Source organism: Notamacropus eugenii, chromosome 5 (assembly GCF_028372415.1).
Source record: "Notamacropus eugenii isolate mMacEug1 chromosome 5, mMacEug1.pri_v2, whole genome shotgun sequence".
Taxonomy (NCBI): domain Eukaryota; kingdom Metazoa; phylum Chordata; class Mammalia; order Diprotodontia; family Macropodidae; genus Notamacropus; species Notamacropus eugenii.
In genome coordinates this window covers 134,103,208-134,124,800 of record NC_092876.1, presented here as the reverse complement: position 1 = coordinate 134,124,800, position 21,593 = coordinate 134,103,208, and the positions used below count along the sequence as shown (strand labels likewise).

At 43.1% G+C, this 21,593-nt stretch overlaps 1 protein-coding gene across 4 annotated transcripts in view; it reads right to left on the bottom strand.

The window, feature by feature from the left end:
- Nucleotides 1-788: 788 nt before the first annotated feature.
- Nucleotides 789-21,593, bottom strand: part of FXYD2 (FXYD domain containing ion transport regulator 2) — a 53,003-nt gene continuing 32,198 nt past the window's right edge. Inside the window, exons 3-10 of one of the 4 annotated variants that reach the window (XM_072610968.1) lie at nucleotides 15,833-16,000; nucleotides 13,561-13,700; nucleotides 13,271-13,306; nucleotides 8,514-8,552; nucleotides 8,099-8,173; nucleotides 5,320-5,356; nucleotides 4,977-5,007; nucleotides 789-1,023 (exon numbers count right to left, since the gene is read on the bottom strand). In XM_072610968.1, coding sequence (XP_072467069.1) covers nucleotides 4,983-5,007; nucleotides 5,320-5,356; nucleotides 8,099-8,173; nucleotides 8,514-8,552; nucleotides 13,271-13,306; nucleotides 13,561-13,618 — 270 coding nt within the window. In that variant the 5' untranslated portion in view covers nucleotides 13,619-13,700; nucleotides 15,833-16,000 and the 3' untranslated portion in view covers nucleotides 789-1,023; nucleotides 4,977-4,982. The other 3 variants (XM_072610970.1, XM_072610969.1, XM_072610967.1) reach the window with 3 other exon arrangements.

Below are 21,593 nucleotides of genomic sequence, written 5' to 3'. Positions count from 1 at the left end.
ACTTTGTAACAACACAAGAACTTATTGAAAAAAAAATCCCAATGGTGGTTTTCTAAGGCCTTCCACACTCAGAGGAAGAAATATGGAAGTCATTCACAGAATGTAGCAGATCATTTTTGCGTGTGTGTGTGTATTATGATTTGATTTGTTATATGATTTCTTCCATTTATTTTAGTTCGACTACATAGCATGACTACAGTGAAAACATACTCAATAGGAAAGTATCTGTAGAACCTATACAGAGTTGTATACTGTCATGGGGATGGAGGGGGTAGTGGGGGGTAGGTGTGGGGGGATAAAATCTTAATTTTATGGCAATAATTGTAAAACATTAAAAAATAATAATAATAAAATAAAATTAAAATAAAATAAAATAAAATCTCTGACCAGCGCTGCCTATCTGGCCTGAAGGAGGAATTTCTGGGTCTGCTGTGTACCACCCGTGTGACCTTAGGCAAGTCATGAATTCTCTGTGCATCTTTCCTCATCTATGACCCAAAGAATTTAGACAAGAGGATCTCAACCATCCTTCTGCCTCTACAGCAAAGTTTCTTGAGCTTTTTTTGTGTCATGGATCACTTTGACAACCTGGAGAAAGCTACAAATTCTTTAGAATGTTTTTCAATGCATACAATTAAAAAAAAACAACTTGGGATTACAAAGGAAAGCAATTGCATTGAAATAATGATCAAAATTTTTTTTTAAAATCACAGTCCCCAGGTAAAGAGCCACTTTTCTAGGTGCTATGATCAGATATACTAGAATCCTTTCACTCCAATTCAGAACAGTACAGGGAAAGTGCTCTCTCAGGAGCCAGCTTTATTATCAATGCAAAGAAGCTTGGGGAGGGAAGGAGTCAGGTGATGCAGACCACAAAGCCCAGACCGGTCTTGGCTCCAAGAGAAAGTATCAGTAGCAAAGCCATAAAGGACCAAACGACACTGAAGAGGTCTCCAGAATAGGCACAGCTCTCTTGTCCAGGAAAATAAACTGCAGGACCTGCAGGTGTGGATGTGACTGACTCTGAAAAGATAAAGACAGAATGTACAGTATGATTTATCAGAGGCCCCCTGGAAAGTAGCCCTCCTGTTCTGAGGCCTCCCAAAGCAACCACCCCAGCAAACTTTGCCCATTGGATTATGGAGTGTGGTAGGGTCACAAGATCCTTTGTTTCATGCCTTGAAACAGTGTATTACAAGGAGCTCTGGGACTTAGAATCTTAAGACCAGTTCACATTCTGATTCAACCAGTTACTAGTCTTGGGCAAATTGATTTCACTCCCTGAGCCTCAAATTTTTCATCTGTGAAATGGGAATGATATTTGCATGACTTACCTCATAGAATTGTTGTGCAGAAAGCAGTTTGTAAGCTTAAATGAACTTTGTTGTTGTTCATTGGTGTCCAATTCTTCATGACCCCCTGGACCAGGGGTGGGGAATCTATGGCCTCGAGGCCACATGTGGCCCTCTGGGTCCTCAAGTGTGGCTCTTTGATTGAATCTAAATTTCACAGACCAATCCTGCAGCCTCCAGGCTACATGCGGCCCTCTAGGTCCTCAAGTGTGACCCTTTGAATATAAACTAAGGGCTACACTTGAGGATCTAGAAGACCACATGTGACCTTGAAGCTGTAGGCTCCCCATGCCTGCCCAAGACCATAGCAAGCCAGTAGTGGCCATGGGGTTTTCTTGGCAAAAATAATGGAGTGGTTTGGTATTTCCTTCTCCAGGGGATTAAGGCAGAGGTTAAATAACTTGACCATATATGACCATGGTCACATAGCCAGTAAGTATCCAAGATCAGATTTAAATTCAGATCTTCCTGACTCCAGGCCCAGTACTCTTCTACTGAGCCACCCAGAAGTTTCATTGATGGGCTTTAGTGAATGTGAATTATTATTATTCATCTCACCTACTCGTAGTGTTTCTACTACCCCTCAGAGCCCTTCTGATGAAAATACAAGTTCCCCCAAGAATCAGAATACTTCAGGCCAGAGGTACACGCTGAAGCAGTGTGGGGAGAGTACTGTAGGTTTTGCCATTCATCATATTTGGGAGTCATTCAATTTCCTTATGTCTTGGTTTCCTTATCTATAACATGGATAAATTAATACCCACTGTACAGGAACATGGTGAGCACCAAAATAAGAGACAGATGTGGAGGAAGCTCTGGATTTGGCATCAGGATTCCTTGCCTGAATCCTATCTTAGACACTTAGTGGCTTCATGAGCATGAGTAAACCAGTCCCTTGGAGCCTCTCAAGGTTGTTTCATGAACAAATGGCTTGCCAGCCTCAAAGAACTATGGAATGTTAATCTTAACTAAATGACACATAATGTACACGACAGGGCTTTGATAAGACTAAAGTGCCCCAGAGATGTACTCTACGTAATCAGCACTCCTCTTATTACAACCAATTCACTCATCATCACGGTCACACTCAAAGCTAATGGATGGAGAACTCAGGATGTGCTCTGTTAGACCCCAGGGAGGGTACTCATATTGCTTGGTGATGCTATGAGTCAGCATTCTCCATATTACCAACCTCATTGCTTACCTCTGTCCCCATTCACCCACCAAACCTACGTTCTGGTTATTATCCAGGTTTGTTCAATCCAATTCGACACGTGTTAAAGTACCTATTACATGCAATGATGCTAGGTGCTGGGGAAGATGTAAGTCACAGAGCCTGCCCTCAAGGATCTTACTGTCTAGTAGAAGATGTACAAGTAGGCAGAAAAATGTTATACAAAATAAGGAATGGGAAGGGATGGGGCAAAGAAAAGATATGGCCAAAGTGCTCTAGAAGAATTTGAGGGAATGATCTTTTTTCATGTAGAGACTTAGTACATCTCTAAGTAGGTGTTATAGGTACATACATATATACATATATGTACACATATATACATGTATGTATATACATACATGTATATACACGCACAAATATATTTGTTTTTGCTTACTTAACAGATTTGTCCTGATACACTACAGTCCTTCCACACTTTACAACATGTAGAGCTTCTTCAGTTACTGTGTCCAAAACTCAATTTTTCCCAGGTAGTCAGTCCTCTGTGGTTGAGTTTTTTAAATCACTGGACCACAACTATACTGTTCATTGCTGACCATGCAGGTAAAGCTTTTTTAGTGTAATAACTCCATTGCTATTGCCTTCAAGATCTCAAGGTCACCCTCAGGTCATGAAACAACATTAGAGGAAAACCTTAGTGATGGTCACATGTATATATGCATAGATAGATAGATGAGGTAGATAAATAGATGATGAAATGTATAGATAGACAGACAGACAGACAAATAGATAGATAGATAGATAGATAGATAGATAGATAGATAGATAGATAGATAGATAGATAGGTAGGTAGATAGGTAGATAGATAGGTAGATAGATTGATAGATGAGGTAGAAAGAACAGTTGGTCATCAGTTAATCAATCAATAAATCAGTAGTTAGTTAGACAGACATATACATATATGGGACAGGGAGAGAGTCTTGTGTACGTCCTTATACTTATACTCAGGTATACTTATCAGATTATACTTTGAATTGTGGTTATTTGGCTATAATTATCTTATCTTCCTTAATAGATTATAAACTCCTTGGGGGTAGAGACTGTGACTCAATTTATCTTCATAGCTTCCTTTATATCTAGAGTTAAGTGGCATGGTAAATAGAGCACTAGGTCCAGAGTCAGGAAGACCTGAGCTCAAATCCAGGTTCAGACTCTTATAAGTTGTGATGCTGGGCAAGTCACTTAACCTCTGGCTTCGTCAATTTCCTCAACTGTAAAATAGGGATAATAACAACAGCCACCTCGAAGGGTTGTTATGAGGATCAATGAGGTAATATTTGTAAAGTGCTTAGCATAGTGCTTATACGTGATAGGTGATGAGTAAAGGATTTTTCCCTGACCTTCCCCTAATACACTATTAGCATTCAGATAGGTACCTAGGAACTATTTATTGAATGAAGAGAACAAGTCCCAGCAGCTCTCGACTTACAGTCAGGAGACTCCACCTACCAGATGAGTGACTGGTGCCTCAGTTTCCTCATCTGTAAAAATGTGGATAATAATACTTGCCCTAGCTACCTCATAGGGCTATTGTGAAGGAAATTCTTTATATAGATGGATGTGAGCTGTTATTCTTCATGGAAACATTTAAATCAGACAATGTTTGATCGTTTTCAGTTTGTTTGATTGTTTGCAACACTCTTTGAATTAGCTCCTTCCTCCCAAACATCCTAGGTCACTAAACCCAGGATGGCATCTCTGGTCTAAACTGGCTAGGCTCATATCTGACAATTGTTTATTTTCATTTGTTCTTTACAAGCTGTGTGGTCCTCAACAAAAGGACCTCTGTGAGCCACAGTCTCTTCATCTGGAAGATGGGGGCAAATATACTTTCACTCTGAATTTCACAGGGTTCTTGTTACAAAAATTAATTACACACTCCATGAAGTAGATACTGCAAACGTTATTGTCCCTATTTTACAGATGGGGAAACTGAGGCTCATAGAGATGAAAATGACTAGCCCATGATCACACAGCTACTAAGTATCTGAGGTAGTACTCAAATACAGGTATTTCAACTCCAGGGACAATACTTTCTGCTACACCCGAAAGCACTTTGTAAACTTTAAAGTAGAGCAGCTAGGTGTTGCCCAACACCCATTGACTAAGGACTCTCTCCTTAGTGGTTGTATATAAAACCTTCATCTCCACCAATAAGGAAAGAATCCTTTACTGATGGGCTTTGGTTCAGGGGTTATAAGGGTTTTAGCCCAGGAGTGGGCACATAACAGACAATTAAAAATCTGATTAATTGATTAATCACTCTGACCACTTTTCGGTCCAACCTCAAGCTTTTCTGCTTTATCTCTTGCTTGGTTCTTCTTTAATGTGGACAACTCCTGCATTCTCTACCCTGACCCACCCTCAAACTCTGCCCTCCTGGCACATACCTGTACTTAAAGTTCATCTTCATTGATTTGCCTGTGGAGGAGAAAGGAAAGAAAAGCCCTTTTTAAAGTCCTGTTGGGTGTAAGGGGGAAAAGAGAGGAGAAAAAGGGAGGACTCAGCCAGGATGCAAGTGGCATAGACCTGGGAAATCTTGCCCTCCAGCCTCAGGGGCGTAAATCTGTTTCCTCATCTGTAAAGTAAAGAAGTTGGACTAGATTCTATCTAATCCCTTGCACTGCTCTGCGATTCTGACCCTAAGACACTGCATCTCTGTAAGGTCCTCTGATGGGGGTACTTCTTCTTCTCTCTTTCTTGTCCCTCCCCCTAACTTGTCCAGGAACTCACCGGCGTTTCTTCTTGCCCCCACAACGAAGCCTTTTGCCTTTGAAGACAGAAAAAACAATTTATTTTCATTAACTTCTGCCCTCAAGAAACCCTGGCTCTTCCATACTCCCTTTTCCTTTTCCCTTTCCCTTAGACCATCTCTATATTTGGTGCAGCCTTTGGCTCCCTTAGAATCCTCAATCAATCACTGAATGTCCTGGAGGTAATGTATTGTGCAGTGGAAAACAAAACAAAACACCCACTCCATTTGGACTCCAGAGACCTGGGTTCAAATCTTGGGCTTTGCCACAAGCCAGCTTTATGATCTCAGGTAAGATATTTCCCTTCTTTAGGCCTCTGTTTTTTCATCTATGTGTAATAGATGGCTGCTAGTGCCTGTTGGAGGAGAGCAAGAAATTCCTCATTCATTCACTTTTTGCCTCAGGAATTTCCTGGTTGGATGGGGAGAGTATAGTCAGGTTAAGCTTTGGGTCAGACAAACTAGCCTTCCTATCCTGAGAGAAAAGAAAGGCATTGGTCACAGCTCCCTTAGGAGTGAATGAATGGGTCCAGAGGCCAACTTGATGGTGGATTTGAAAAGTTAAGGTTGGGCAACACCATGCAGTAACTGCATATGGGTGACCAAGAGATAGAAAAAATAGCCTTCCTTACTGGAGCAATTGGTGACATAGTAGATAGAGTGTGGGGGCCTGGAGTCAGGAAGACCTGAGTTCAAGTCCAGCCTCAGATACTTACTAGCTCTGTGACTCTGAGCAAGTCACTTAACATCCTGTCTGCCTTAGCTTCCTCAGCTGTAAAATGGGTTCATTTACTAGCTGTGTGACCCTAGGCAAGTCACTTAATGCTGTTTGCTTCAGTTTCCTCATCTGTAAAATGATCTGGAAAAGAAAATGGCAAACCACTCCAGTGTCTCTACCAAGAAGAAAACTCCAAATGGGGTCACAAAGAATTGAACAAGACTGAAAAATAACCAAAGACCAAAAATGGGGGACAATAACAGCACCCACCTTGCAGTATTGTAATGAGGATCAAATGAGATGACTCATACAAAGGGCTTAATATAGTGCCTGGCACATAATAGGCCGTAAATAAATGTTTATTCCCCTCTCTTATCCCTACACTATTGCTACATATAAAATGATCAGATTGGACAAGATGATCTCTCTAAGGTCTCTTCCCAGCTCTAGCACCTAGCATCATGCAAAAGACATGGTAAATGCATATGACATAATGCCTGTCTTCAAGGAGCTGAGTCTAAGGGGAGAGACAGGAGGAATAGGCCTGAGACGTGTTCTACTGACTATGAAACCTATGGGAGTTCGGAGAAGAGAAAGACCTTTTGGGGAGAGATTGTAAAGGAATTCTTCACAGAGGAAGTAAAAAAATAAACTGGGCCTTGAAGGATGTGAAGGATGCAGATGAGCCAAGGGGAGAAAAAAATTTGGGTGAAAACCATGGTTTTGAGAATGGGAGTGTAAGAGAGAAACAACATGGAGCAACCCAAAGATCACTGAATTTGGCATCAGAGAATCTGCTTCAGATCCAAGCTCTGCCACTGTGCTGCTTGTGTGACCTTGGACAGGTCACTCAAATGCTCTTGGCTTCAATCTCCTCATCTATAAAATGAAGAGGTTCAAGGAGGTGGCTTCTAGAATCTCTTCTCATTCTAAATCCAGAATTCTACTTCTTCACGAGGCAATGAAAGGATGCTGAAGTGTTCCTTGCCTACTGGGGAAGGGTGGGAGGTGTGGTTGGATGGGGACAGCATAATCAGGTTATGCCAGACCTTCAATGCCAAGCTGAAAAAGCCTAAATTAGATTTCAGAGTCTAAGTTCAAGACCTTGCTCTTCCCTTCTGTGATCCACCTAATTCTCCAAAATTCTGCTACAGAGGGGATGAAGATGAGTGTCCTCCCTGATCGTCTCATGGATCATTTCTTTCCTTCTGGTTCTGTTTGGTCATATATTTCTCCTGAAGCCAGCTTTCCTCTTTCCATTGCAGAGGAAATGGAAATGCCAAGGAGCTGGCCCTCCTCATCCTTTCATCCTCCCTCTCTTACTAGCCTCATTTCTTACACCCCTGAAACATATATTTCCTGCTCCAACAGAAGAGAGCTGTTCCGTCTCCTCCATCCAACTTAGGATCACAGGATGTTGTGACAAAAGAGACCTTAGGGTTCATCTAAACTCAGGATTTAGAACTATGAGAGACTTTAGGGTGTATCTAATCCAGTTGTCCCATTTTATGAATGAGGAAACTGAGGTCCAGCAAATGATTTGCCCAACGTCACATGTATTGTAAGTAACAGAGCCAAGATTTGAGCCCAGATCATTTGCCTCTGCTTTAACTTTTTGATATCACTGGAGAGTAAACTAATGCACATAGAGGAAAAATCACTTACTCAAGGTCACACAGGTAATACAAGTGATAGAGCTGGTTGGTGTTTGAACCCAGGCCCTCTGATCCCAAATTTAGGGTTCTTTTGTTGCCCAAAAATCTGAAGTAGGGGCTGTGTGGCAGTCAAGGACATTGCTGTCACTACTAGTTTCTAGTAACTTCTGTATTCCTGGCTCCAATAGCTGATGGGGCCTCTCCCCTACTCACTGAGAATGAGTCTCTGCTTTGTGGCTAAGGGCACCTTCCCAAAGGGCCATCTTTGTGGCTAAGGGCACCTCTCCCAAGGAGCCAACTTCTACAGAAGGTCATTTTACAATCTCCACTCAGCTCTATCTGACTCCTCCTTCCCCCCCCACCCCAATTTGGCCAAATCCCACTTACCTAGGATGATGATCAGCCCCACGATGAATGCCAAGGCAGCAAAAATCAGGCCTCCATTCCTGATGGTGTTATAATCTCATGGAGGGGAAAAAGAAGATGAGAGTGGCCTGAGGAGAGGTGATTAAGCCTTGGGGTAGGCTGAACAGGGAACTGGACAGCTAAGAGATAGGTAAATAGATTCTATCCATAGTAGAGGAGCCTGACAAGCCAGGCTCTCTTAAATCTTACTATGCCAATAGTCACCAGAACCCAGCTACCCCCTCCCTACCTCTCCAGTTACCATTGCGGAATTCCTCTGAGTAAGAGGGGAGGGATAATATGGGGAGGGATTGGGGAGGCGGAAATTCAGGCATCCACCTAGGGGAGATTCAGGGCTCAGGTAACAAAATGCTACAATGGAAAGAGACAGGCTTACCGTAGCTGAATCTCTCATCATCCCCCTTGGGACTTCCACCTGAGAGAGGAGAAAAAGGGGAAGAGGGAACCTCTGAGGATCAGCCGAGGCCAGGACAGCACCAGGCAGAGCTCCTAGGCCCTCTCCCTGGAGCCTCATGTGTGCCAGTGGGTTGGTAACTGATGAAGTTAAGAAAGTCCACCTGAGGAAGAAAAAGCTGAAATATTTGATAAGCAGGTGCCAGAATTGGAGTCCCAGCTCTGCCAACCATATGCTGTGTGACCTTGGGTGTGCCTTTCATCTTTCCAAGGCTCATCATTGCAACGCACCTCTTCTAGGTTTTAGCTCGAAAGACAGAAGCCTCCTTGTTACTACAAGGAACAACATGGGAGTGCCGAGTGCCTTAGGGGAGGATGAACTTTGGGAGGGTATGGCTTGGCTCAAATGTGAAGCCATTAGGAACACAACAGCAGAAATAGGAATGAGACTGAAATATACAGAGCATGCCGTGCCTCTGAGGATGTCTGACCACTCTGCAAGAAAGGTTTTGATTTTTCTCTTCTCCCTACCTTGCAAAACAATTTTCCAAGAAGCCAGGCAAAAGTACTTTTACTAGAAACCTAGAGACAGAAGGAACTGTCCCTGAACTAGAAGGGAATTGGACTGAGGCATTCTCCATTTACAAATGAGGAAACTCTGGGTTTGGAGAACACAGGACACATTGTGACTAGAGGGGACTGGAAAGGAGTGGCAGCCACAAAGGGGCTGACACAGGAATCATTGTAAGGGTCAGAACCCAGAGTAAACAAGGAGCCATCACGCCTTTGACACAGCTACTGAAATGTGGGGAGCGTGCTGAGTCTGGGAAGAAATAGAGAGGACTGAAATGATTCGTTCAAGATCACGCGGCCAGTCAGTGGCGGAGCTGGGTTTGGAACCTGGGTCTGACTCCAGAGTCAGCACCCTTTCCGTCACATCACGCTGCTGTTCTTGCCATCTGACCTTGTCTTGCCATCTGACTCCAGGCAGGATGGCGTCTTCACTAGGCCTAATAGCACAGCTGGCCTTTACACAGACTTTTAAGGTCTGCAAAGCATTGTTCATATATTATATCTAATTTTGATTCTTACAACAACCCTGCGTAGTTGTTGTTGAATCATTTTTCAGTTGTGTCCAACTCTTCATGACCCCATTTGGGGTTTCCTTAATAAAGATACTGGAGTGGTTTGTCATTTCCTTCTCCAGCTTATTTTACACATGAGGAAGCTGAGGCAAACAGGGTGAAATGAGTTGTCCAGGGTCACATAGCTAGGAAGTACCTGAGGTTGGATTTGAACTCATGAAGAAGAGTTTCTCTGACTCCAAGCCTGGCACTCTGCTCACCATGGTGCCACCTAGGTACCCTGTGAGGTAGGTGCTATTATTATCTCCATTTTGCAAAAGAGGAAACGGTGGATTCTAACAGTTAAGTGACTTGCCCAGGGTCACATAGTAAATATGTGCAGTAGGATTTGAACTCAGGTCTTTCTGACTCCAAGTCTAATGCTCTATCTACTGTGCTGCCTTTTGGGTAATACACACCTGGCCCTAGGACACAAGGGCAGGTCACACTTGTCTACTAATGACAGGAGTGTTTGAAGCCCTTGGTTCTCCTATTGGGTCTCCTTACAAGTGTACATACCCTGTTTCCTTGGGCACCAGAAGAGCAATGTTTACAGCTATAAAAATGCATCTGTCAGCAGCTGCATGGCACACCCCTTCAGGGTCTGGGTGGAGCTCAGAGGTTCCTAAGCTGGGCTAGCCTTACTCCTTTAGCTGGACAGAAGTTAAAGGGAAATAAGTTCTTTATTCCTGAGAAGAGTCTAAGGCAAGGGGTGGTCAGGGGGTCTTACTCTTTAGGAATCAATGGAAAATCCAAGACCCCTGATTCCTAGACCTATTCTCTTGCACTTCCCCTCCCTAGAGAGGGTCCTCAATAAAGCTGGGAGTTGGAATGGGAAGGAACAAGTCTCCCACTGAGCCACATAACTCCTGAGGCTGGTATTCTCTGATTCCCCACAATTGGGCCCTGGAGAAAGAGGTCTGGGGGGGACATCTGTCCAGTCCTCTGCCTGAGCCCAGCTTCCCTCCATCAGGGCCTTAGCACTGGGCAGCAGAAAAGAATTTTTGTCTCTCCAGTCTAAGGTGGGCAAAGCACCATGAGGGGAAAGAGGAGAGCCACTGTGGAAGTGGAAGGAAAGAAACCCAAACTGCATTTCCCTCCCAACTTTTCCCAAAGCTCACTCTGCTCTCTTCCCAGGAAGCAGTGGGGCCAGCCTACCTCTGAACCACTACTACTCCTCCATGTGCCCCAAAGGGGAAGAAATCTCCACCTACACACACACACACATATACATACATACATACATACACACATGCACACGCAATACACTTACTTTTAGCCATCAGTGTTCCTGGCATTGTGCTGGTGATGTCTTCTCTGTGACTGCCTGCTTTACTGAGTGTGTCTAAGGTGGGGGTGGGTGGGGGGGTAAGAGTGTGGGACTGAAAAGGGGGGCATTAAACATTAACAATTCCAGGGTAATATTTACCCTGGTCACAAGGAGAGCTTTGGGTAAGCTGCGGGGGGTAAGTGGGAGAGAAGCACATCTAAAGCTTTGGGGATGGAATGAGGACAAATTAATAAGATTTGTGACACAGTCCAGATGTAGGAATCAAGGGAATGGAACCATGGTGTGTGTGTGTGTGTGTGTGTGCGTGCGCATGTATATGTGTGAGGTGTGTGTGTGGTATGTTGTGGAGTGTGTGTGAATGTGTGTATGTATGCGCATGGTGTGTGTGCGCAGATGGGTGTGGTATGTTGTGGGGGGTGTAGTATGTATATGCATGTATATGTGCGGTGTGAGTGTGTGGTATGGTGTGTATGTGGTGTGTGTGTGTGTGTGTGTGTGTGTGTGTGGTGTGTGGTGTATGTGTGTGGTATGCCGTGGAGTATGTGTGAATGTGTTGTGTGTGTGTGCACGCTTGTGTGTGCACATATGAAATGAAGATGAGGAGATTGGAGGGGAGGGTTGTACTATTTCTTCCCAAAGGAAATTTCCAAAGCTCAGAGGTGCCAGCCTTAGTCATGGCATCATTCTCTCCAGCCTGACAAGCCACAGTTGGAACTTTGGACAAGGGCTGAGAAACACTGGGGAATGTTTGGAGACTTGTGGGGGGTGGGGATGGGGAGTTAACATTTCCCTCTCCCTAAGTCAGCCCCCTGTATTCCAAGCCACAGTTTAGGTGGATATCACTTCTCATGTTCAGGACCTACGGAGCTAGCCAGGGGTCAGTGAGTACCAGACCACTTTTGACTTCATTATGGTCTCTGTTCCCAGGGACATGGTAAATGCTGGGAATCACAGTTTGGAGGACAAGAGGGCAAGCCAGGTAAGAGTTATGATCTTGGGTTTTATCTACATGTGGTGGACATTAGTCAGGTATTGAACAGTAGCTGTAACATAACATAATATAACATAGCTTCCCTTTCCCTCCCCTTTCCACTCTCCCACATTCCCTGTTGATAAAAAGTGGGTAGAGGGAGCAGGGTGGGGAACCAGAGAGAAAAGGCAGCATGGTAATCGTTTACATTTATATGGCTGGCTTAGCACATTATCTCACTTTATCCCCATAACATTACAGATGAGGAAACAAGATAGATAAGTGAATTCACTTTTCCAAGGTCACCCTCACAATAGGTAGTAGGAATAGGGCTTGAACCTGGGTCTTCAGAATCCAAGTTCAGAGTTCTTTCCAACATACCATATTATTTTTCTATGACCCAATAAATATCATGGAATCATAAATTTCAAGCTGGAAGAACCCTTAAAACTTTCCAATTCAGTGCCTCCTCCTTTCCATTTTTCTTTATAGAAGAGGAAGCAGACTCAGAGAAGGGTGGCTTGCCACTATCACACAGGTAGTAAATAGCAGAGTCCAGATGGGAACCTAGCTCCTCAGTCTCCAGACTCAGGGTTCTTTGCACTACACCATTCAGTATCAATGACTCCTCAAGACTACCTTGTAGTCTATAGCTCTCGCAGTAACTTCACTTGCGTGATCTCATGGTGCTATAAGCAAGGCATGTAGGAGAAAAGGCCACTAACTGGATGTGGGGTTAAATGCTTCTTCAGATCCTGACTCTTTACTGACTTCTACTTGTGTAACCAGAGGACAGTGAGCCTAAGTCTCTGGGCCTCTGTTTCATCATCTATAAAATAAGGGAGTTGGAATAGGTCATCCAGAGACCCCTTCTAGCTCTAAAACTTCTAAGTCGCATTTTACATAATTTTACAGAAAATTGAGGCTAATAGAGTTAGTGACTATCTCAAGACATAGACCATAAGTTGTGGGGCCATCTCCCCTTGTCCTAATCTATATCTTGCCACTAGACCCAGTTGGTTAGGAGGAGAAAGTGAGGCTGGTGACCTTACACAACCTGCCTCACTTAAGTCCAATTCACTTGCATGTCATAGCATCACCTCCCTGATTACATGGTCCTCTTCAAGAACGAAGACAGATCATAAGTCATGGAAACAGAATTAGAACCCAGATCTTTGGACTCTTAATCCAATTCTCCCATTCTCATCTAGAAACCTACCACTCCATTCTTGTCCTTCATTCCATTGCCCAAAGTCCCAGGTATCTCTCTCACCCATGCTATTTCACCAAGGGATGAAGGCTCTCCTGGCCAAAAAAAGATCAAAGAGGATAACAACATGCAGTGTTTGACTTACCAAAGTATAGTCTATCCATGTCCTCGGGACTGTTGCCTGTGTATGGAGGTGAGAGAGAAGAGAGAGGTGTGACAAGAGGATCTCCCAGGATGAAAGCAGTGGCAATTTCCACCCTACCCACGCCTCATCTGAGCCCACGGAAGGGGGGGCAGGGGAGAAGGAGGGGAGAGAAGAAAAAATACATAACCAAACAAGGAGGAGTGACTGGCAGTACTAACCTCACCTAATGCTTTATGCTATGGAAAGAAAAGGATACACGTGAGACTGAGGTAAAGGTGTCTGAATACTACCTAGCCCCAGGAGGAGGAGGAAGTTGGAAGCCTCTGAGCAGCAAACCACAGCCCCCATGTCCGTTCGGAGCTCAGGTTACAGGATGCAGAGTGGCAGCCTACTTTTGAGAAACTCAGGGCATTGCCACATGGCACTGGATCTAGGGGACAGGGGAAAGAGAATCATGTTTGGAGCCAGAGAACTGAGATTTGAATTCCAGCTCTTCTTCCTTGAATCTCTGTGATCTTGGGTTAGTCACTGAGCCTCAGTTTCCTCATCTGTAAATTGAGGGTTAGACTAGATGGTCACTAAGGTCTTCCAGATTTTAATCCTGTGATCTTGTGACTGGTGGTGGTGGTGGGAGGAGTGGGAGATTTCTAGCCAAAATCGGAAAAAATTAGCCAGAAATTCTGAGCTCACGCTTGACAAGGAAAGTGGAGGTAACTGAGGGTTAATGGCCCAAAAGGCAGAATTTTCCTTTTCCCACATACAAAACGAGGAAATAAAACTAGATGTACTCTTGGGTCCCATCCCTCCCTCAAATTCCATGTGGTCCTAGCCTAGCCTAACCTACTAGAATCTCATTGGTAGGGAGTTTGATAAGTCTAGGAGGTATCTGAAGGGTCTTCTCTATTCTAAGAAGTTCTAATAACACTCATGTCTTTGAAGACATTTCCCTGCACTGGCACAGTGGGAGGTTTTCAATGTAACCTAGCTGGGGCTATTTTACTCCAGGACCTTTTCTGCTTTCAAAGTGAGAGCTCTCAAGGTGAGAATCTCCCATCTAGCAGCTGGGATAGCAGGGACCTTGGAGTCTATTACTGGAAGGACAGTCCCTTATAGTCAGAGAGCACAGCCATTGAAGGAGAGTCAGACCCAAGGTCATAACCTTCCTGAGCTGTTTTCCTGAAGATTGGGTATCTGGACTCACATTAGTCAGGCAGATTTGTAGAGAAATGGGGCATGGGACTAAACTCATGCCTGGAGATCATTACCATGGCAGCATCATCCTTCCTCCAATGAAACAGATGCTCCCATGGGCCTTACTAAGCCCTCACTGTTATCTCAGGAGGTAGTGATGGCAAAGTGAGGCTTTCTCTACAGCTCCATCCTCCTGACCTGTTGCCAGAAGCATGACAGTTTAATGAGGTCTCTTTGGGATGCCTGCTAATGTCAGACAGGAAATGACTGGAAAGGCAGTGCATCTCTGCTTCATTTGTGCATAGTTCAGAATTTGCAGTGATTGAACAAAAAGCAGAACCTTCCAGCCCAACTCACACCCAAACAAAAATCCTTTCTGTACCTTCCCTGATAAGCAGTCATTCAGCCTCTGCCTGAGGACTTCTAGCCAGGGAGATCCTACTGCCTCTGCAGGCAGTCTTGTTTCTGATGACTGACCCACTTTGGGATAACTCGAATTGTCAGGAAATATTTTCCTTACACGAAGTATATTATTGACCTCATTACAACTTCTATCCATACACACCTCCTGGTTCTGCCCTCTGAGGTCAAGCAGAATAAAATTAGTCCCTTTTCTAGATGATGATTCTACAAATACTTTAAGACAGTTATTATGTGGCAGGTCTATTCTTCATCAATTTAAACATTTTCAGTTCCTTCCATTGATCCTTGTATGGCATGACCTCAAGGTCTATCACCATCCAGCTTGTCCTGCTCTGGGACTCTGTCCAGCTTATCAATGTCCTTCCTAAAACTTGGTACCCAGAACTGAATATATGGAGAAAGTGGGGACAGGGTGGAGGTGGAAAGGAGAGACAGAGAGGCACATAGAGAGACAGAGGAAGGAAGGAGAGAAAGAGAGAAGACAGATAGGAAGGAGGAAAGACAGAAACAGAAAGAGACAGAGGAAGGAAAAAGAGAGAAGACAGAGAGAGAATGGATGCAGGAGAGACAGAGGGTAGAGGGAAAGAAAGAGAGAGAAGACAGAGAGAAAGGAAGGAGGGAGAGAAAGAGAGAAGATGGAGAAACAGAAAGGAAGGAGAAGATACAGAGTCAGAGAGAGACACTGTCAAAAAGATAAGGAGCCTATTCAGTCAACTTCCCTCAAATTTCCTGATGGATGTTTACCAGTTCAGAAAACTGTTCACGATTTTTTAAGTACAAAAATATTTATAGCAGCTCTTTTTGTGGTGGCCAAGAACTAGAAATTTAGGGGATGCCCATCAGTTGGAGAATGGCCAAATAAGTTGTGGTATATGAATGTGATGGAATACTACTGTGCTATAAGAAATGATGAGCAGGCAGATTTCAGAAAAACCTGGAAAGACTTACATGAACTGATGCTGAGTGAAGTGAGCAGAACCAGGAGAACATTGTACACAGTAACAGTAATATTATGCGATGATAGACTTAGCTCTTCTCAGCAACACAATGATCCAAGACAATTCCAAGACTCGTGATGGAAAATGTTCTCCACATCCAGGGAAAGACCTATGCAGTCTGAATGCAGATCAAAGCATATTATTTTCACTTTTTTTTGTTTTTTTCTCTCTCGTTTTTCCTTTTGTTCTGATTTTTCTTTCACAACATGACTAATGAAGAAATATATACAACATGATTGTATGTGTATAACCTATATCAGACTGCTTGTTTATCTTGGGGAGGGGAGGGGAGTGAGGAAGGGAGAGAAAGGGAAAAAATTTGGAACTCAAAATTTTACAATGATGAATGTTGAAAACTATCTTTACATGTAATTGGAAAAAATACTATTAAGGTAGGGGAAAAGTGTTCACAGTGCTGCTGCTCACTAGTAGCTCCCCATTTATCACTTCTGTGACCTGGACAAGGTCACATTAAAGTTGCTAGACTTAGAGTCAGGAACACCCAAATTCAAATCCAGCCTAGACACTCTCTGTGCCCCACCAATAAAATGGAGATAATGAAATCCTCTACCTCATCAAGTTGTTGTGAGCGCCAAGTAAGGTCCATGAGGTGTGTGAGCTCATATCATAGGAGGCATTTGAACTAGATGACCTCCAAGGTCCTTTGTAACTCCAAGTCCCATGAGGGTGGGAGCTAGAAATGCAGGAAGCTATGAGACTTTGAATTCCTAAAGTTAGCTCTATTCTTTGTGGATAACTCAGTAACGTAACCTCTGCATTTTTCCTTCTGTAGAGAGCAGTCATTTATCCCTGAGGATACAACTGAAGGGAATAGTTAATGAAAACAATGGAAAAGAGACTCAGGGATGGAAACTGTTCTAAAAAATGCCAAAACGTGATCAACAGCACATGGTGTATTATTCATGTATTAATGTCAACCATGTGACATAGCAAAGGTCACTAGAGAGAGCACCAGTGATATGAAATTTTAATGGAAAAACTTAAAATTTAAAAAAATTAAAACTTTCATTTAAAATTTTAAAAAACTAAAAAAAAGGAAGAGTACCTTATTAGGAGTCATAATTCAAGTCACCACAATGCCATGTGCAGTGTGATTTTGGGCCCCTCTCTGGGCCTCAGTTTCCTGATTTATACAGTGACAGGACTGGACTAGATGGACTCTAAAATCTCTTCCAGTCCTTTATTCCACCTCCTTTTTTCTAATATTCTATGTTCTAAGGCAACTAGGAGGCACAGTAGCTAAAACACTAGGCCTGGAGTAGGGAAAACCTGAGTTCAAATTTGGCCTCAGACATGTATTAGCTTGTTGTTCAGTTGTCTCTGACTCTCCATGACCCTGTTTGGGGTTTTCTTGGCAAAGATACTGGTCTGGTTTGTCATTTCCTTCTCCAGCTCATTTTACAGATGAAGAAACTGAGGCAAACAGGGTTAAGTGACTTGCCCAGGATCACACAGCTAGTAGATGTCTGAGGCCAGATTTGGATTCACAAAGATGAGTCTTCCTGAGTCCAGGCCCAGTGCTCTGTGTACTTCGCCACCTAACTGTACAACCCTGGACAAGTAAACTAACCTCACTGCCTAGTTTTCTGCAACATGGGGATAACAATAGCACCTCTCTTTCAGGAAGATTGTAAGGATCAAACGAGATGATATTTGTGAAGCACTGAACAGTGTCTGAGACATAGTAGGTGCTTAATATATGATTTTTTTCCCTAAGTTCCCTTTCAATTCTGCATTCTAACATTCTTTGTTCCAAGGTATCTTCTAGTAATGACATTCTAAGGATAGACTGAGAACTAGGCTCAATGGATAACAATGAACTGACCTCAAGGGCAATGCTTGTTTCACTGCCATCAAGGCAAGTCTGTACCTTCATTACCAATCAACCATCATGGACTGGATGTTGGAGTTACCCAGGCTCACATTCTTGTCTTCACTGTCAAGTGGATAATTCCTCAAATTTATTACTTTGTTAAGTTCACCCATGATCTGGAGCTATTGCCGTCTCAGCCTAGTGCTCCTTAGACTAAAATGAAGGCCAATCTCAAGCCTTCTACTTTTGCAAAAAGGAGGTCTCTCCCATATTATATTTCCCCTTTTTTATAGCGAAGGAAACTGAGAGAGAAAAAGTAATTTAGTTCAAGGTCATACAGCTAGTTAACAATGGACCTGGGCCAGGAATCTGGATCTTCTCACAACCAGCCCATGGGGCACAATTGTTCCCTTACATAATTCTAATCTACAAAAAGAGCTTGTGGTTTTGCTAAACTTTTGGGGGGGGGGGGGAAGTTATTTGTACCCAATGCCTCTACTTCCTTACTATCCATTCTCTAGCCTAAGCCATAATTAGCATGTTCCCTATTCCATTTCCCTTGTCAAATGTTACTTTACTGAAACTGCTCAAAAGGCTACTAGTCATGTCCTATTCATGAGACCCAATGTCCTTTTCCAGTCCTTGTCCACTTCAACTTCTCAAAATTAATGTTCTTCACCACTAGTCTGCCCTCCTTTGGCTTCAGAGTCACCACACTTTCTAGGCTTCCCTGCCTTTTTTATGTTGTTTCTTCCTTGTCCCTGGCTCTGAATTCTTAGCCATTTCTAGGACCATTAATATGTATGTTCTCCAAGAATCTACTCTCAATCTCTTTTCTTCTCTTCGTATGATCTCTTTCCCAGCGATCTCATGGACCCCTGGCCTTCAGCTGCCTTCCACATGTATATCTCTAGTCACAACCTTTCTGCTGAGCTCAGGATCCATATCTCCTACTGCCTCTAAGACATTTAGGGAGATTATGTGGTGTGGTGGGATGAACACAGGGTTTGGAGTCAGATGACCTGAGAATGAATCCTGAGAACAGATCATTTTCCACCTGTATGACCTTGGGCAAATTACTTAACTTCCTTAAAACTCAATTTCCTCATCTGTAAAATGAGATGATTGGACTAGATAACCTTTAAGTTTCCTTCCAACTCAAATCTATGATCTACAACTTCTACCTGGATGTGGCAGACACTCCAAGTTCATGTCCAAAGCTGAGCTGTTTGTCATTCTGTGTAAGCCTGCTTCTCCTTCTGACTTCATTGTTTCTGCCCATATTCAAACAGCTGCCAAATCTTATGATTTCTGCCTTCACAACATCTGTCCCACCCAACCCCGTCTCTCCACTCTCACAGCTACCACCTCAGTTCAGTCCTTCATCACCTCTCCCCTACATAATTACAATAGTCTCCCGATTGGTCTTTCCCTGCCTCAAGTCTCCCCAGTCTGGTCTATTCTAACCACTGCCGTCAGAATAATTTTCCTTTATCTTTGATGTGACCACATGACTCTTCTACTCAAGCAACTCCACTGGAGGGGAAAGGAAGGGAACAGGCATTATGAAAAGCTCCCACCAGGTGCCAAGCACTACACTGAGAACTTTACAAATATCTCATCTGACCTTCCTGCTTGATGTAGAATCAAAGATAAACTCCTGTGCTTAGTTTTTAAGTCCTCTGCAGTCTAGTCTCAACTTGTCTTTCCAGCCTCGTTGACCGTTATGTTCCTTCCTGTGCTCTCAGAAATAGCCTGGCCTTCTCTCTGTTCCTTACGCAGGACACTCCATCTCCTGTCTCCTTACCCTGCACTGCTATGAACTCCATGCCTGAATGAACTGCTCCATACCTCTGCCTCATGGACTCCCTCTTTTCTTTTAAAATGCGGCTCAAGCACCATTTCTGCATAAAGGAATTTCTGACTCCTCAAAGTGTTAGTTAAATTCTTTATGTTTCATTTCTTTGTATATATTTGTATTTATTTGTGCTGTATGCATGTGTCTCTCTCTCTATAATATACACAAATATATGTATATATAAACCACACATGTACACATGTAACACACAAGCATACAGGTACATGCACATACATGTGAGCATACATATACATTTTATATGCATACACACATGTTATATATAATACATACATATAAATATGAAATTGACTTGTTTCCCCACATAAAGATGGGAGCTCCATTTGAGCAGGGATTGAGTAGGGATTGTTTCATCCTTTGTACCTATAGTCCCAGTACCTATCACAGTGCCTGGCACTTAATAAATACTTATTTATTGCTTGTTTATTCACCCGATTGCCCATGTTTGGAATCTTGTAGTTACCTTTACTTCTTCTTGCTAACCTTGTAAAAATTTTCTATCTCTGAAATATCTTTCACATGTCCCCTCTTCTATTCCTGCTGCCAGAACCCAGGTACAAGGCCATTTCTAGGACCATTAATACGTATGTTCTCTATACCTACCTCCCATCTGGACTATTGCAACGGTCTCTTTACAGGTCTTCCTATTTCCATTTTCCTCTCCCTGTCTAGATCATTTTTTTAGACTGTTGCTAGACTAATCTTTCTTATACGTGGACCTGTCCATATAAGTCCATGTTCAAAAATCTTCATTAGCTTCATTAGCTCCCTATTGTAGAGTTCAAACTCCCCTGCTTGCCATTCAAGGACCTCCCTACTTTGCCAACCTTATTTCTTATTATTCTCCTCCATATACTCTGTGCTCAAGCTATAATGGATACACACACACACACACACACACACACACACACACACACACACACACACACCCCATGTTATCATGTCTCTTCCTTTGGCTCATGTCTTCGCCCTATGCCTAGAATGCCCGTCTCCTTCTTTGCCTGTCAAATTCCTATTCATATTTTAAAAGCCAACCCAAATGTCAACATCTCCAATCTGTCAGTAATAATAATATCAACAATAATAGCAATAATCATAATAGCAACTGACATTTACATAGCACCTTAAGGTTCATAAAGCACTTTACATACATTATCTTTTCTGATCCTCCACATGACACTAAGTGAGGCTGGTGACCTGCACAGGCCTCCCTCACTCAAAACAAAGTCAAGTGCAAGTCATGTCATCATTTCTCTGATAGCATAGTCTTCTTCGGCAATGAAGGCCCAACACAACAACAACAGTGGGGTAGCATCTAATATTACTCCTGTCTTTGAGATGAGAGATGCTCCAAAGCTTGTAAATGTCTGAGTGAGGATTCATTGTCTGGTGGTCTTGAGTATAAGGCCAGCTTGGAGCCTACCATCCTCCCTAGCTGTCTAGTGAACTTCCCCCTCAGAACTCACATAACATTTTATTTTGTGTCTCTCTCATGTGTTTATCATTCAATGCTGTGATTTATAGTGTTCGTGTCATCCCCCACCAATCTGTCAGTAGTCAGGAGTGGTGTTTTAAATAGCTTTGTATCTTTTTCAGTGACTAACAAAGTACTCTAAATACAGCAAGGGCTTAATAAATGTTCCATGTTTTTAACCAGGGAAGAAAACTAGGAGCTGACATTTCTATTTAGCAATCAAAGAATTCTATCCTGCAGCAGTCTCCCTTCTTCCCACTCAGAGCACCTCCTGATCAAGACTCAGCAACAATTTTGTTTAAGAGATAAGCCTTAAGAAGTCCACTTTCTACCTGAGGAATGAAAAGGCACCTTCAGGGGAGGTCACGAAGGCTGAGGTCGTTTAACTCTAGCAGTCCTTGATTTAACTAGCCTTGAGGACTCAACCCCTCCTCTGTGTCTTGAGGTCCTGATTGAGAAAAAAATCAAGTCCCAGGTGAAAGTAGCCCAAGGGCTCCACTTCTTGGAAAAGATTAGAGAGATTCTAC